General features: G+C 35.5%; 2 protein-coding genes across 3 annotated transcripts in view; both read left to right on the forward strand.

Annotated features, from left to right (window-relative positions):
• LOC144702888 (pentatricopeptide repeat-containing protein At2g42920, chloroplastic-like) overlaps window positions 1-544 on the forward strand; it is a 2,544-nt gene extending 2,000 nt beyond the window's left edge. Inside the window, exon 2 of the mRNA XM_078574891.1 lies at window positions 1-544. This exon is cut by the window's left edge and continues 577 nt beyond it. Within this exon, the coding sequence (XP_078431017.1) occupies window positions 1-282 (282 nt within the window). The 3' untranslated portion in view covers window positions 283-544.
• Window positions 545-6,154: 5,610 nt separating this feature from the next.
• LOC144702889 (F-box/RNI-like superfamily protein) lies at window positions 6,155-13,662 on the forward strand. Of its 2 annotated transcripts, none has more exons than XM_078574893.1 (5): window positions 6,155-6,368; window positions 7,028-7,174; window positions 9,034-9,169; window positions 10,494-10,592; window positions 12,634-13,662. In XM_078574893.1, exons 1-5 carry the CDS (start codon window positions 6,271-6,273, stop codon window positions 12,847-12,849), a joined length of 696 nt encoding a protein of 231 aa, XP_078431019.1. In that variant the 5' UTR covers window positions 6,155-6,270; the 3' UTR covers window positions 12,850-13,662. The 2 variants fall into 2 exon arrangements, with proteins under 2 accessions (XP_078431019.1, XP_078431018.1); XM_078574892.1 differs by lacking the exon at window positions 6,155-6,368 and adding an exon at window positions 6,377-6,960.
• Window positions 13,663-14,526: the final 864 nt, after the last annotated feature.

Here is a 14,526-nt window from a genome sequence, read left to right on the forward strand (position 1 = left end):
ATGAAGATGAAGCCAGATGCCGGAGTTTGGGGTGCGCTTCTTGCTGCGAGCAAGAGTTATGGAGATTTGGAGGTGGCGGAGAGGGCGGCGGCGGAGGTGGTGGCATTGGATTCCACAGATGCTGGTGGGTATCTTCTCCTGGCCAATGCCCGTGCAGCGAAACGAGAGTTTGAGGCAGCTGCTCGTGCCAGGGCGAGGATGAAGGAGAGGAGGACTCGGCAGAGACCGGGGTGCACCATGATTGAGGTGGACGGCGTGGTGCATGAGTTTTTAGCCTCTTGAGAGGTGATGAAGATGATAGAGATGCATATAAAGATTAAGATGATGATGAAAGGCAAAACCTGCCTAGAAAAAAATTAAGAAAAGGAGCACCCATGGTATCAGCTGCAGGTTTAATCAGTTGCAGGCGCTTAAAATCCAACAGGCGAAGATAATTTTCCGTTAATCACTTTGAATGATTGCCATTCAACTAAAGAGAAGGATATTTGTTTGACTATATGTGAAGAAGATATGAATAAGAACATGAGTTATTAATTATTTACAATCTCATCTTTTATGCCAGTGTCTGAGAGACCATGATGAAAATGAAGATGGGTATGAAGAGGATGAGGAGGATAATGAACAGTTAAACAACTCAGATTGATAGTAACTGGTAGAAAGATATGCTAATTTTGTTGATTCGGTAAGAAGATATGCTAAGAGCACAAGCTATTAATCACTTGCAACTTCATTGGGGGCTCGGAGGCCTGAGTAGTGATGAGGAAGCTGCTTATGAAGATGATTATGTATAATTTTTTTTTTGATAGATTAACTTGATTCATTGCCTATCATATAGAGAGAACTTTATTAAGTTTATCACATGTAAAGAAGTTAGTGGAAAGAACAAGAGTTATTAACTAAAATATTCAGCTTCACTGCTGGTCCCAAGGCCTGAGAGGTGATGATCAAGACAAACAAGGATAAGTTAGGAGAAAAAAAAAGAGTTATTAATTACTTCGAGTTTGAGTGTTGGTACCAGCTCATGAGATACGAGGATGACAATAAATATACATATGAATATGAGAATGAATATAATTATCGATAAATCAAATTCATTGATCATTACTCAAAAAAAAAGAAGCTTATTTGTATGATTATACCTGTAGAAGGATGGACCATGGACAAAACTAAGCTATTTATGTCAAACTTCACCACTAGCAGAGAGACTTATTGTTTAATCAACTTATTTGATTATCATCCAACATAAGATAAAATTTTTTTTTGGTTTAAGTAGGCATGAAAAAACTGTGTAAATAACAAGATATTCGAACTTATCGCTGGTTCCATGGATAGGATGAGAGAAAAGAGATCTCTAGAGAAGGGACTGGAAATGATTTTTTCTCTTCCCGGGAGCTAATGAGGATCATGATAAAGATGAATATGAATGTGATTATAAATATAGATTCTATTGAATCAACATGGTGGATATACATCTAAAGAGAAATAAGATTCTTCGGTAGCCAATAGGAAGATAACAAGAACTATTAATTATTTCCAACTTAATTACCACCAGTAGAGAGACAATAAAGGACGAGAGAGATTGCCTGAGAATAGGGATGAGCCATGTGATATTGGTGTCATCACCCATAGATGCTCAACCCATGTCCATCTTGGAGGTATGCCTAAGCATTATACCTTATACATGTACTTTCATTGCCACAATACTAGGAATGATCTAAGCAGAGGGTATGACAACATGTATTCATTATATGAATTTACATACCATTTACCATCATCAATGCATCTAATTTCTTAAATTAATGCAATTATCATTGTTATATTCATTTACATTATTCATGGATAAGTATATGATTTTCCATTTTTTATTACTTAAGAAGAGAAAATAAAATATTGTGTATGAAATAAATCCCAGTATTATTCTGTATTTTTTACATGTTTAGTAAAATTTGTAGAACTTTCGGGGAATTTTACAGTTATATGATTATGTAAGTTTTAAGAAATGTCTTAAATGTTTTCATACTTATAGGCTTGTAGGATTTGTGCATCGAGTTCACGAGGAGTGTGAAGCAGGCCGACAAGTGACCAGGTATTAGGAGGTGCCCAATGAGTTAGTGGATTGAGCTAATGGCCTATTAGATACAAAGTCGACTTAACACCAAGTGGAATAAGTCCACCCAAATACAACTGAGTTGAATCTACCTGGACTGAGTCAATCCAGGCTCAATTTAGTCGATCATTCCAAACTAAGTTAACCTGGATTCTTTAGAATGACCCAAACTTAATTGAGTCAATTGAGCCTGGATTGAGTCGATCTGGTTTTAAAATATCATGGGTGTGTGTGACCTGCTATCATTCTTCCACATTAGTGCTATGGCTCAAGAACTCGATGAAATGTGGCCGCATTTTAATAAACTATTGTAATGGAATGTAAAAATATACCTGATTATTTTTCTATGCATCTACCATTTTTTGTGTTGAAGTATCAACAAAGTCCATAATATAATTTATCTATCAATGATATATTTTCTTCTTCTTTTGCTAAGATTTATTATACTATCAGACAAGTCTCCTAAAATATAATTTTCTACTGGGAAATCTCTGCTTGTGTAACCTGAAAATTATTAATCAAGATATCCACTTTGAAATTACTAGGTTATGCCTCAATCATAGACAGTCTGATATATTCCCAAAAAAAAGTTGAATTTTATGGGATCTGATGATAGGAATGGACACTAGAATTACTTGGTCTAAATATAAGCTAGGTACTGCATCCCTCATTGGGAATCTATGCGTACCATATTTTAAAATGGGAGCCACGTGCAATGCGTGCTAGCTGAAAATTCCAGACAACATGTGAGTCTACTAGTTTATTTGTCGAGAAAACATTTATAAACACAAAACATTGTAATCTATTTTTTGTTATTGACATGATGAAGCAATCTTAAAATAGTCAATATATCTTCTCTACATTTATTTAAAATGAAATTTGAATGAATCAATCTTAAAAAATAAGAATCGCCATAAAATTTCACCAAAATTATCTACCTTATGATTGGCCTTTAAGATATACTTTATTTCAAGTATCAAATAAATATTAAAAAATAAGAAATCACCATAAGATTTCACCAAAATTACCTATCTTATAATTGGCCTTCAAATAATGCTTTATTTAAAGTATCAAATAAATATGCGAAATACTATTTGTATTTTTATGATTTTTAAACTTACCGTGTTAAAAAATAAATGATCAGATTGCATGAAGGTAGATGATACACATGAAGTGCCTCAATGATTGCATGAAGTGCCTCAATGATTACTACACATGGTCTTAGATGATACATAATGGAGCGCCAATGTTATAATATTTTAGCCTTCAAAACTATCCATTATGAAGTTTGGGTCCTAATAAATGGTTCCATTTTATGAAATCGCGAGATATTTTGGATCAGTTTAGCTCAAGAATTTTAACTTAAGGGCGAGTTGGTGGAAAGGTGAGAATCGTCTCTATAAGTTTGGGAATTATATCAAAATTGTAATTGGTACTGTAATTAAGCCCAACCCACCACATATTGAAGGAAGACTAGAGGCATAGCGTTCCAGGTTTACAAGTGACATCAGATCCCTTGACTATGCTTTGTATCTGAGTTTCCTATGGGGAAAAAAAATTAACCAATGAATCACAGCACATTATTTTTAATGTCACTGTTTTTTCTGCTGTAGTAAAAAAACTAATTTTTTTTGGTGAAGACTATTTCTACCAAAAAATGGATTTTATGTTGGAGAATAATACATAAAAATAGTGGATTCTCTTCATTACAATACTATTAGGATGCCATTGGGATCCTGGGTGGGGATTGACAGGAAGTTGACCTGACCCAAATTGCTTCCCATGTGAATGGATTATCTTAGACAATCCAAAGGTCAGTAGCGCAAACCCATTCCAGTTATACCCTATTTGGGAAGGTCAAGTTAGTTAACCAGAAAGTAAGTTGGGTTGACCTGACAGAATAGCTGAACACTAGCATTAGTGATGCTTTAACAGATGGGATACATGTTTTAAGGAATGCCATTTATTTTCATTTAATATTTCAACACAACTCTTGCAAAGTAATGGAGATCTAGGAAGACATATTCTTAACACATGTAGCAAAGGATAGGTGGATGCCCAATGAGGAATGTGTTTGCATTGAACTAACTACTGCCTTATTCAAATTCGGAAGGCAGTGACCTTAAATTTTGTGGAATATAAAAAACTCAGACTCACAACTGAAATAATAATCTCGAGTATGAGAAAAGCACCCCCACTTATTGCCCACAATTAGGGTTTTTTAGACATCCTATAACGTCAAGTCATTTCACTCGGTCCCTCACTAGTCAATGTGATCCAGGCCCAATACCTCTGATCCACCTCAAAATCTATCTTGCTTATAACCATGGGTCATATCAATATAGTGACATCAGCATCTATTATCAAATGTGATTAGAATAAAATGAAATAAAAAATACAATTCTAGCACCAAACTAGACAAGCGAAAGTCCTTTCTCTAGTGAAAAACAAAGTAAAAATAAATTTAAAAATTACAGAATTTTCAGGATTAACTGGAAAGCATTGATCCTGAATGACTGAAATTAACAACGATTTGAGCCCTTATCAGATAATAAATAAGGAAAATATCTTTCTTATATATATGAAAACATAAGCATATACTATGAAAAATGATTAAAAAATGAAAACAATGGGGTTCATCTAAAGCACCAAAGTCAATCTTGTAAAATAACAGGTAAAAGTAAATTCAAGAAAAATATTTTTTAGGACAGACAAGAAAGTCGTAACAATGATTTGAACCCTTATGGGATTAATAGAAGAAAAATATTTTTCTTATATAGAAGAAAACATAAGCATCTACTTTAAATAGATAATTAAAAAATGAAAAAGATGAAAGTCATCAGGGGATTCATCTCTCGCACCAAATCAGACACACCAAAGTCCTTCAAGAAAAAATCAATTACAAGTAAAATTAAATTCAAGAAAAAATACAATTTGTTTAGGATTAAAAAGAAAGCAGTAATAACGAATAGAACCATTATCAGATCATACATAAGCAAAATATTTTTTTATATATAATAAAACGTAAGCATTTGCTTTAAAAAATAATTTAAAAACTGAAAACGATGAAATTCATCAGCGGATTCATCTCTAGCACCAAATTAGACACACCAAAGTTCTTCATCTTGTAAAAGAAATGACAAAAGGAAATTCAAGAAACACATACATATATTTTAGCATTAAAAAGAAAGTAGTAATAAAGATTTGAGCCCTCATCAGATTATATTCAAGAAAAATATTTTTCTTATGTATAAGAAAATATAAGCATCTACTATAAATAATAATTTCAAAAATTAAAACGATGCAAGTCATCAGGGGATTCATCTCTAGCATCCAATTAAACACACCAAAGTCCTTCCTCTTGTAAAAAAAACTGGCCGAAGTAAATTCAAGAAACACATACAGATTTTTTAGGATTAAAAAAAAGAAAGCAATAAAAACAAAATTTTTTCCACCAAAAGGGATAAATAATGAACATTAGATTTTCCCTCTATGGCTGAATGATGACGACATGCAGTCAGGTGAAAAATTCAAGAACAAGTAAAAGTAAATTCAAGGAAAAATAAAGATTTTTTAGGATTAACAAGAAAGTAATAAAAATGATTGGAGCACTTATCAGATTTCATATTAGAAAAATATTTTCTTATTTACAAGAAAACATAAGAATCTACTTTAAATAATAATTTTAAAAATCAAAACGATGAAAGTAATCAGGGGATTCATCTCTAGCAACCAATTAAACACACCAAAGTCCTTCCTCTTGTAAAAAAAAACTGGCAGAAGTAAATTCAAGAAACACATACAGATTTTTTAGGATTAAAAAAAGAAAGCAATAAAAACAAATATTTTTCCCACCAATGGGATAAATAATGAACATTAGATTTTTCCCTGTATGGCTGAATGATGACGACATGCAGTCAGGTGAAAGGTCGGATTCTGTCATTTTCTCTACGGCAGAACACGTGGCGGTTTTTGGGTGTTGTCGATTCAGTCAACTCAACTCCATTCTGCCTTTTGATGACGGGTTCGTGTCAACATCTTCTTTTCTCTCTCTAATAATCTCATCTTTCTCTCTCTTCTTTCTTCTTCTTTCTTTTTTTTTCTTTGTTGTTGTTGTTCTTCTTCTTCTAGTTGCTGTTCTTCATCTCCTTTCATAGAAGAAGATGGAAGAAGATGGAAGAGAGACGGAGATTGAAAGATTACCGGTTGACGTGTTGGCGCACATCATCACCTTGCTCGATTCTTTCAAGGATTTTGCACAGTAGCTTTGCTCTAATCTTCATCTTCTTCTTCCTCACGTTTTTTCTTTCATGGGTTTTTAAATTTGTGGTCTAGAGAGAGAGCAATCGATATAATTCTCATCATCATCGTCATCGTCATCATGTCTGAAAGGTTCCTCCATGGTGAAGATCATCATCATCATCATCATCATCATCATCATCATAAGCTTTCTGCGTGAATCATGATCAGTAGATCTTCTTCCCTTCTCCTTTTCTTTCATGGGTCTCAAGTTTTCTTCTTTTAGAAAGAGAGATAGAGCAAGCGAGAGAATTTTCATCATCATGGTCAGCGATGTAAGCTTTATCCATGGAGAAAGAGAGGGGAAGAAGTTGGGGAAGGATCATCTTCTTTGCAGAACATCACCACCATCATCATCGTCAGATTCATCATCACAATCATCATGATCAGCATGATCTTGTTCGTGGAAAAAGAGAGGGGGAAGATGTTGGGGAAGGATCATCTTCCTTGCAGAACATCACCACCATCATCATCGCTATATTCATCATCATAATCATCATGATCAGCATGATCTTGTTCGTGGAAAAAGAGATGGGGAAGGTGTTGGGGAGGAAGTAACCATCTTCTTCTTCTTCGCTGCCAGATCAGATGAGATGATCATGATCAAGTTCTTGATCGCAGGGCAAGCGCGGTGTGCAGGAAGTGGAGGAAGGGGGCGAGGAGATCGCTGGCGAGGAGAGAGCGGCTCAGCTTCACCGGATACAGAATGGACGATCAATCCACTGCCCGTCTCGTCTCCTGCGCCTACAGCCTCCGCGAACTCGACATGTACTCCTTTCTTCCTCTCATCATCATCATCATCATCATATTCCTCATATCTTGTTCATGATGACATCACCATCATCATGATCGTCTTCATATCTTCTTCATCATGACATCATCACCATCATCATGATCGACATCATATCTTCTTCATCATAACATCATCACCATCATCATGATTGTCGTCATATCTTCTTCATCATGACATCATCTTCATAATCATCATGATCGACATCATATCTTCTTCATCATAACATCATCACCATCATCATGATCGTCGTCATATCTTCTTCATCATGACATCATCATCATCATCATCATAGTCCTCATATCTTCTTCATCATAAAATCATCACCATCATCATGATTGTCGTCATATCTTCTTCATCATGACATCATCTTCATCATCATCATAGTCCTCATATCTTCTTCATCATAACATCATCACCATCAGCATGATCGTCTTCATATCTTCTTCATCATGACATCATCACCATCATCATGATCGACATCATATCTTCTTCATCATAACATCATCACCATCATCATGATCGTCGTCATATCTTCTTCATCATGACATCATCATCATCATCATGATCGTCGTCATATCTTCTTCATCATGACATCATCATCATCATAGTCCTCATATCTTCTTCATCATAAGATCATCACCATCATCACAATCGTCGTCATATCTTCCTCATCATGGCCTCATCACTGTCATCATTTTCGTCGTCATATCTTCCTCATCCTGACATCATCACCATCATCATTGTTGTCATATCTTCCTCATCATGACATCATCACCATCATCATCATCGTCGTCATATCTTCCCCATCATAAAATCATCGCCATCGTCATCATCATTATTTTTATCTTCTTCTTATTCTAATCCATCATCATCTTCATCATCTTCTTATTCTGATCCATCATCTTCTTCATCATATTATTCTGATTCATCATCATCATTTTAATCATCTTATTATCCTGATTCAATGCCATTATCATTATCTTCTTCTTCTTCTTATTTGTATTCATCATCGCCATCATTTTCATCTTCATAGTCTGATTCAATATCATCATCATCATCATCTTCTTCTTCTTCTTAATCGCTTTCTTATTCAGATTCAATATCATCATCATCTTCCTCATCTTCTAATTCTAATTTGTTATCATCATCATCTTCCTCATCATCGTCATCATCATCATCATCATCTTCTTCTTATTCTGATTTATTGTCGTCATTATCATCATCATCTTATTATTATTATTATTCTGATTTATTATCGTCGTCATCATCATCTTCATATTCTGATTCATCATCATCATCATCTTTCTCCTCGTTTTCTTCTTCTTCATCGTCTTCTTTTTGTTCATCTAATTCTTCTTCTTCTTCTTCTGATCAATCTTTTTCAGTATCACCACCTCCACCATTATCAGCATAATAATCATCATCATTGTCAACATCGTCATCATCAATTTCTATTCTGATTCTTTTTCTTCTCTATCACCACCACCACCATCATTATCATTAACATCATAATCTTCTTGTAATACCAATCATAATCAGACTTGTACAATTCCTTTTTGTTTTGTAATCTACTGGGAGGGTAGCTGAGGGGTCTGACATGGGCACTTCATGAACTTAAAAAAAGATTCAAACTTTGGCCTTGCGAAGCCCTTTTTTAAGCAGTAAAATGAATTTTTTTAGCGCCAATTTTTATCCCAGATGCAAATATTTGTGTTAGATTCAAGTGCTTTCCAACAGAGCTAAAAGTTATAGCTTATATCAAGGGTGCTACTTTTCATCTTTACGCAGGATGTTGTGCTTCAACATTTTGAATTATGTTTATTTTTTTCTCCAGCTCCCGCAGCTGCTGGGGGTGCCAAATTACGGACAACGGTCTGTACAATATATCACTGGCCAAGTGTATCAGCAAGTTGACCTCCCTTTCGCTCTGGGGCATGTCAGGGATTACAGATGATGGCGTAATTCAACTGGTAAGGACATTGTCTGCCCAGATTTTCAGGAAAATTGATGTAAAATGTGTTATATTTTTAAAATAAGTGATTAAATTGGTATAATCCATGGTTTAAGCTTATGGATTAGGTATAAATTCTGGGATGAACCAAGATTCCAGTTTTGCTATTGGACGATAAAAAGTTTCCTGTCGGCTGGTTTTTGTTTGATGAATCGTGAGAGGATAATTGATTAATCCAGTCCAATTAGATCACTGATTTTAATCTGTACTTGAATTTTTGGTTTTTCTCTGATTTATGTGTCAAGGCAAATTTCACAAGGAGTTCGATTTCCCCCTTGTTCTGGAAATAAACTACGTTTTGTAATTGAATAATCCAACAGAGAATGAATAATTGGTTTAGCACTGTATTCGAATTTTGGCTTTTACCGATTCACGTGTTTGAAGAAAATTCCTCTGGGTTCAACTTTCCCCCTTTTCAGACAACAAATTTTAATTTTCCATGAATAATTGAGAAATCAAGCGAAGTGGATTACTTATCATAAGTTATGATTTGTATCCAATTAGTTATCCTGAAAAATGTCAAATAGTTCAGATTTCCCCTTTTCAGGTCATAAACTTTATTTTCTATGGACAACTGATAATTCAACCGAAATCTATCTCTGTTTCAGGAATTTTGATGTTATATTGGTATTTGACCTTTTTTTTCTATCAAGTTACTTGTTGAGGAAAACGCCGCACAGAGTTTACTTCCCCTATTCTCAGGATAAAAACTGTATTTTCAACGGGTGATTGATAAACCCAGCACAACTGGGTCACTGGTTTTATAGTTACGACTTTACATTGCTATTTGATTTTTCGGGTTTTAATCCTTAATTGGTGAACAAAATGCCATGCGGACTTCAATATCAGTATCAAAGTAACAAATTTCCTCCTTTATCCATGCTAAATTTTTTGATACTTTGTTAACCCTTAACAGGTCTCTCGTTAAAACGATAATTAATAATTTAGGTTTTTAACTTTTGTGACTCAGTTTCCTTTAGGGTAAAATGCTTCAGGATGTTGAGTTCCTCAGATTCAAACAATGACAATATGTGTTTCGTTTAGTAAATTGAAAAAGAAATCCATGTATACCTGATTCACTCTAAGAGGTTCATATGTTTAAATGTCATATACAATTCGGTAATTCTTTATTTTGATCAAGCTTACTTAAAAATTAATTCATAAAGATTTAGATTTTCAGTTTAAAACGTGCAGACTCTCTCTATAGCCTGCCTGTTTCTTGAAAATATTTTTTTCTCTTGAATTTGTTGGAGAGTTCTGGTTTCATCTGAGACTAAATGCAGGTGACAAAAGCAAGATCATTACGGCATTTGAATGTGGGAGGGACATTCATTACCGACAGATCGTTGTCGGCTATTGCGGCCAACTGTCCACATCTAAAGGTACATTTTTAGTTTTTTTAATAGGTGCTCAGTCAACTAAAATTTTGCTTCAGTTTTTGTTCGTTCCAAAATTCTATGATAATAACAAATGGAGATATCTGTGTTATAAAGTTTGATACAATACGATACCCCCTTGGAGGAAAGCTACAGCACTTAACGAATTGGGGATAGACACTTAACATGTTGCACTGAATTTTCCTCGTGGAGTATCTTCATCACCCAAGGGTACTAGGGGCATTTTGGTCATTTTCTTCTCATGACGATCTCTCTACAATAGGTGCAGCTCTCCCTTATCCCCAAGATTATCTTTGAAACTCAAGCCTATTAAGGGCATTATGGTCATTTCAATCTTTGGGTGATTCCCATTTAAAATAGATCCAGCACTCCCTCAACCCCCAGGATTATCTTCAGCACTCGAGCCACGAGGGGCATTTGGTCGTTTCCATTTAGGGTGATTTCCCTTACACAGATGCAGCTCTCCCACCTTCAACCCAGGAATATTTTCCACACTTAAAGCTACAAAGGGGAATTCTGATCATTTCAATCTTAGGGTGATATCCCTTAAATAGATGCTTCCCTTTACCCCCAGGAGTATCTTTGGCACTCAAGCCCATTAGGGGCATTTCAGTCATTTCCACCAAATAGACTCTACTCTCCCTTTACCCCTCAAAAGTATCTTTGGCACTTGAGCCGTTCCGACATTTTGGCGATTTACATCTTATGGCAAGAGTATATTCAGAACTTGAACCATGAGGGGTATTTTGATCATTTCCAAATTAGGGTGATTTCTTTTAACTAGTTGTAAAGCTCCCACTGGGATAGCAGCACAGATTGATGAACTGAAGTTTCTGCCATGGCTCAACCTCTCCCTGATCCTATCTCTCAAGAATAGACACAAAGAGGCCCCCAAGAGGCTGAAATGATAGAAATACCCCTAGAAGGAGTTTGGCATTGTATCAAGATCACATTCCCTTTTAGAATGACCAATTTATTTCAGTAGGTTCTATATTTCTTCATGGGAAATTATAAAGTCCTCATAACCAAATTATTTCTTCAAATATAATTTTTTTTTCTCTCTCTCTCTCTCTTTATAAACTTATCAAATATAACTTATTTGAGGTTATTGAATTTGCACCAACGGAAACCAAAAAACTTGTATACAATTATACATTGATATGGATTTTGTTTTAGTAGGTGGTTTAAAGTTTTTCTTCTTTAAAATTCAAGTGAAAAAGTTCCAGAGGAAACAGGGCAGAAACAAAAAGACTATTTTTTTATAAATTGAAGGTGCTTTCTGTTTAAAATGACAAGAATGCGTCAGATTTTAACATTTCTCAAAGTCTGATGCATCCCTTCCATTTTTTCACAGAATGCGTTCTCAATGTAAATAAAGAAGGAATTAAAATTAAAAAAATCTGCAAAAGTCAAAGCGATTTTACTCGGACACTCATTGATCGTGGCTTCCACTTTAATTAATTAAAAACTCTCTCCGGAAATTAGAGCCAGAGAAATCTGGGCTGTAGAGAGGCCAGATCTCTGAGTTTTAGATGGCTGAAAAATCTGTTTAAGCTCTTTTTTACTGATTCATCCATGAAATTTGTTCCGAGAAAACATCTATTTTTATGCTAGTGTCAGCCCAATTGAAACCCGCCAGTTCTTCCTCAACGAGGAATTTTTTTGAGAGTCAAACAGTAGAAGTAGCCGAATTCTAGAGAATGTACACCAGAACAAGCAAGAAAATGCCATTTTTTCTTCAGTATGACTTAAAGAAGTACATCTTAAAAGTGATTACAGAGGCTATTCATGGAGGAAAAATGGCAGTTTGAAATGCCCAGTTTAATCAGGCTCCATGACTAGCAGAATTTTCCCTTTTCTGTTCTTGCATGTGATCTAAAAAAAAAATGCAATATAATAAAAATTTTGCATTTTTTTTCAAAATTTCAATAAATAGCCATGATTAAAGTAAAACCCATTAAAGGGTCTGTGATGATCCATATATTTACTGAGTTAAAAATTTTAAATTATTTGTTTTTTTGGGCAGGCGATTGTGCTGTGGTGCTGCAGACATGTGACAGAGGAGGGGGTGGTGAAGGTGGTGAGGGAGTGCAGAGAGCTGGAGTCTGTTAACGTGTGGGGAGTGCGGCTGCCTAGAAACTGCATCGTTGCCCTCCTCGCCATTAGCCCTGCTCTCCAGATCAAGCCTGTCTCCCTTGGCATCACACTCCATCCTACCCCCCCTTCTCTCCCAGTTGCCTAGCTCTCTCTCTCTCTCTCTCTCTCTCTCTCTCTCTCTCTCTCTTTCTCTCTCTATTTCTCTACCTCTATCTATTTCTCTTTCTCTCTCTTTCTCTCTTTCTCTCTTTCTCTCTCTATTTCTCTACCTCTATCTATTTCTCTTTCTCCCTCTTTCTCTACCTCTATCTATTTCTCTTTCTCCCTCTTTCTCTACCTCTATCTATTTCTCTTTCTCCCTCTTTCTCTACCTCTATCTATTTCTCTTTCTCCCTCTTTCTCTACATCTATCTATTTCTCTCTCTCTCTCTACCTCTATCTATTTCTCTTTCTCCCTCTTTCTCTACCTGTATCTATTTCTCTCTCCTCCTTTCTTTAACTCCATCTATTTCTCTCTCTCTCTCTCTCTGTTTCTCTGCCTCTGTTATCTGTCTCTCTTTGCCTCTCTGTCTATTTGTTTCTCCCTCCCTTTATCTCTCTCTCACTCCCTCCTGCCTAATTGTCTATTTCTCTCTCCTCCTTTTTGTCTGTCTATTTCTCTCTGCATCTTCCTATTTGTCTCTCTCTGCTTCTGTATATTTATCTCTCTTTTGGACTCTTTGTTTACCCCTCACTCTCTGTGTCTGTCTCTCCCTCCCTGTCTCTCTCTACCCCCTTTCTCTCTTTCCCCCATGCCCTCTATGTTTCGGACTATCTCTGTTTCTTTTTATTTATCTCCCTCTCTATCTATGTTTCTCTTTCTCTCTCTGTCTCTACCTTTCTCTCTCTATGTATATAATTCACCATACGATTAGAAATGGACAACCGACTGGGGTTATGGAAAATACTTGTTTTCCTCTGTTTCACCTCTATTTCTACCTCTATCATTTTCTCTATCTTTCTCCCCTCTTCCTCTCTACTCCCTTCCTCCCTCTATATATAGCCATCCTCTCTCTCTCTCTCTCTCTCTCTCTCTCTCTCTCTCTCTCTCTCTCTCTCTCTCTCTCTCTCTCTCTCTCTCTCTCTCTCTCTCTAAGCCATCCGTATATAGTTTAACCACACGAGTCGAGATGGATAGTTGATTTGGTCTCATCTCTCTCTCTCTATGTATCATCTTCTATTTTTTTTATTTTTTCTTCCTTCTTCCTTATCATCTGTCTCCTAAATTCTTTGCATATAATGTGTTTGTGGAAGAAGGGTCATGGTTTTTGGTGAGATAAGATAGAGTCCCCTTTCTTATTATCTTATTATCTGTATTCTAGCCATCTGAATACAATAAGATTAGAATTCACAATAAGATTAGAATTAGTCAATTTTTTGGAAATAGGAAAATTGAATGAGGTTGAGGACTCCTTAAATTGACTTCTCTCTATAGATGATTAACACATTGAAATACTTTTCTTTTTATGTATGATAGAAATAGAGAGAGAAAGAGGAACTTGTGGATTCCTCTATGTCTCTGCCCATCTCATCCCAGTTTCTCTCTTATTGGAGACCTCCTGTTTGGAATTCTCTGCAAGCTTCAAAGTGGACATACAAATGGGATGCAGAATGGTGTTTTTCCCCTCTTAATATGAAATATAATTTAAATAGTTTGTTGTCTTACTGTGAAACATATAAATATATAAAACGTGTAGGACTTCTATTTCTTCTCCAAACAAACAACATTAATCATTGTAAAATCAACGAATCGACATTGAATGAAGTAGAACAGGTTGAGATC

This window comes from Wolffia australiana, chromosome 5, assembly GCF_029677425.1.
Source record: "Wolffia australiana isolate 7733 chromosome 5, ASM2967742v1".
Taxonomy (NCBI): domain Eukaryota; kingdom Viridiplantae; phylum Streptophyta; class Magnoliopsida; order Alismatales; family Araceae; genus Wolffia; species Wolffia australiana.

Coding starts and splice junctions, on each gene's coding strand:
- LOC144702889 (XM_078574892.1), top strand. CDS start 6,695: ATGGAGAAAGAGAGGGGAAGAAGTTGGGGAAGGATCATCTTCTTTGCA. Junction 7,175..9,033: donor AGCCTCCGCGAACTCGACAT/GTACTCCTTTCT, acceptor TTTTTTCTCCAG/CTCCCGCAGCTGCTGGGGGT. Junction 9,170..10,493: donor ATGATGGCGTAATTCAACTG/GTAAGGACATTG, acceptor GACTAAATGCAG/GTGACAAAAGCAAGATCATT.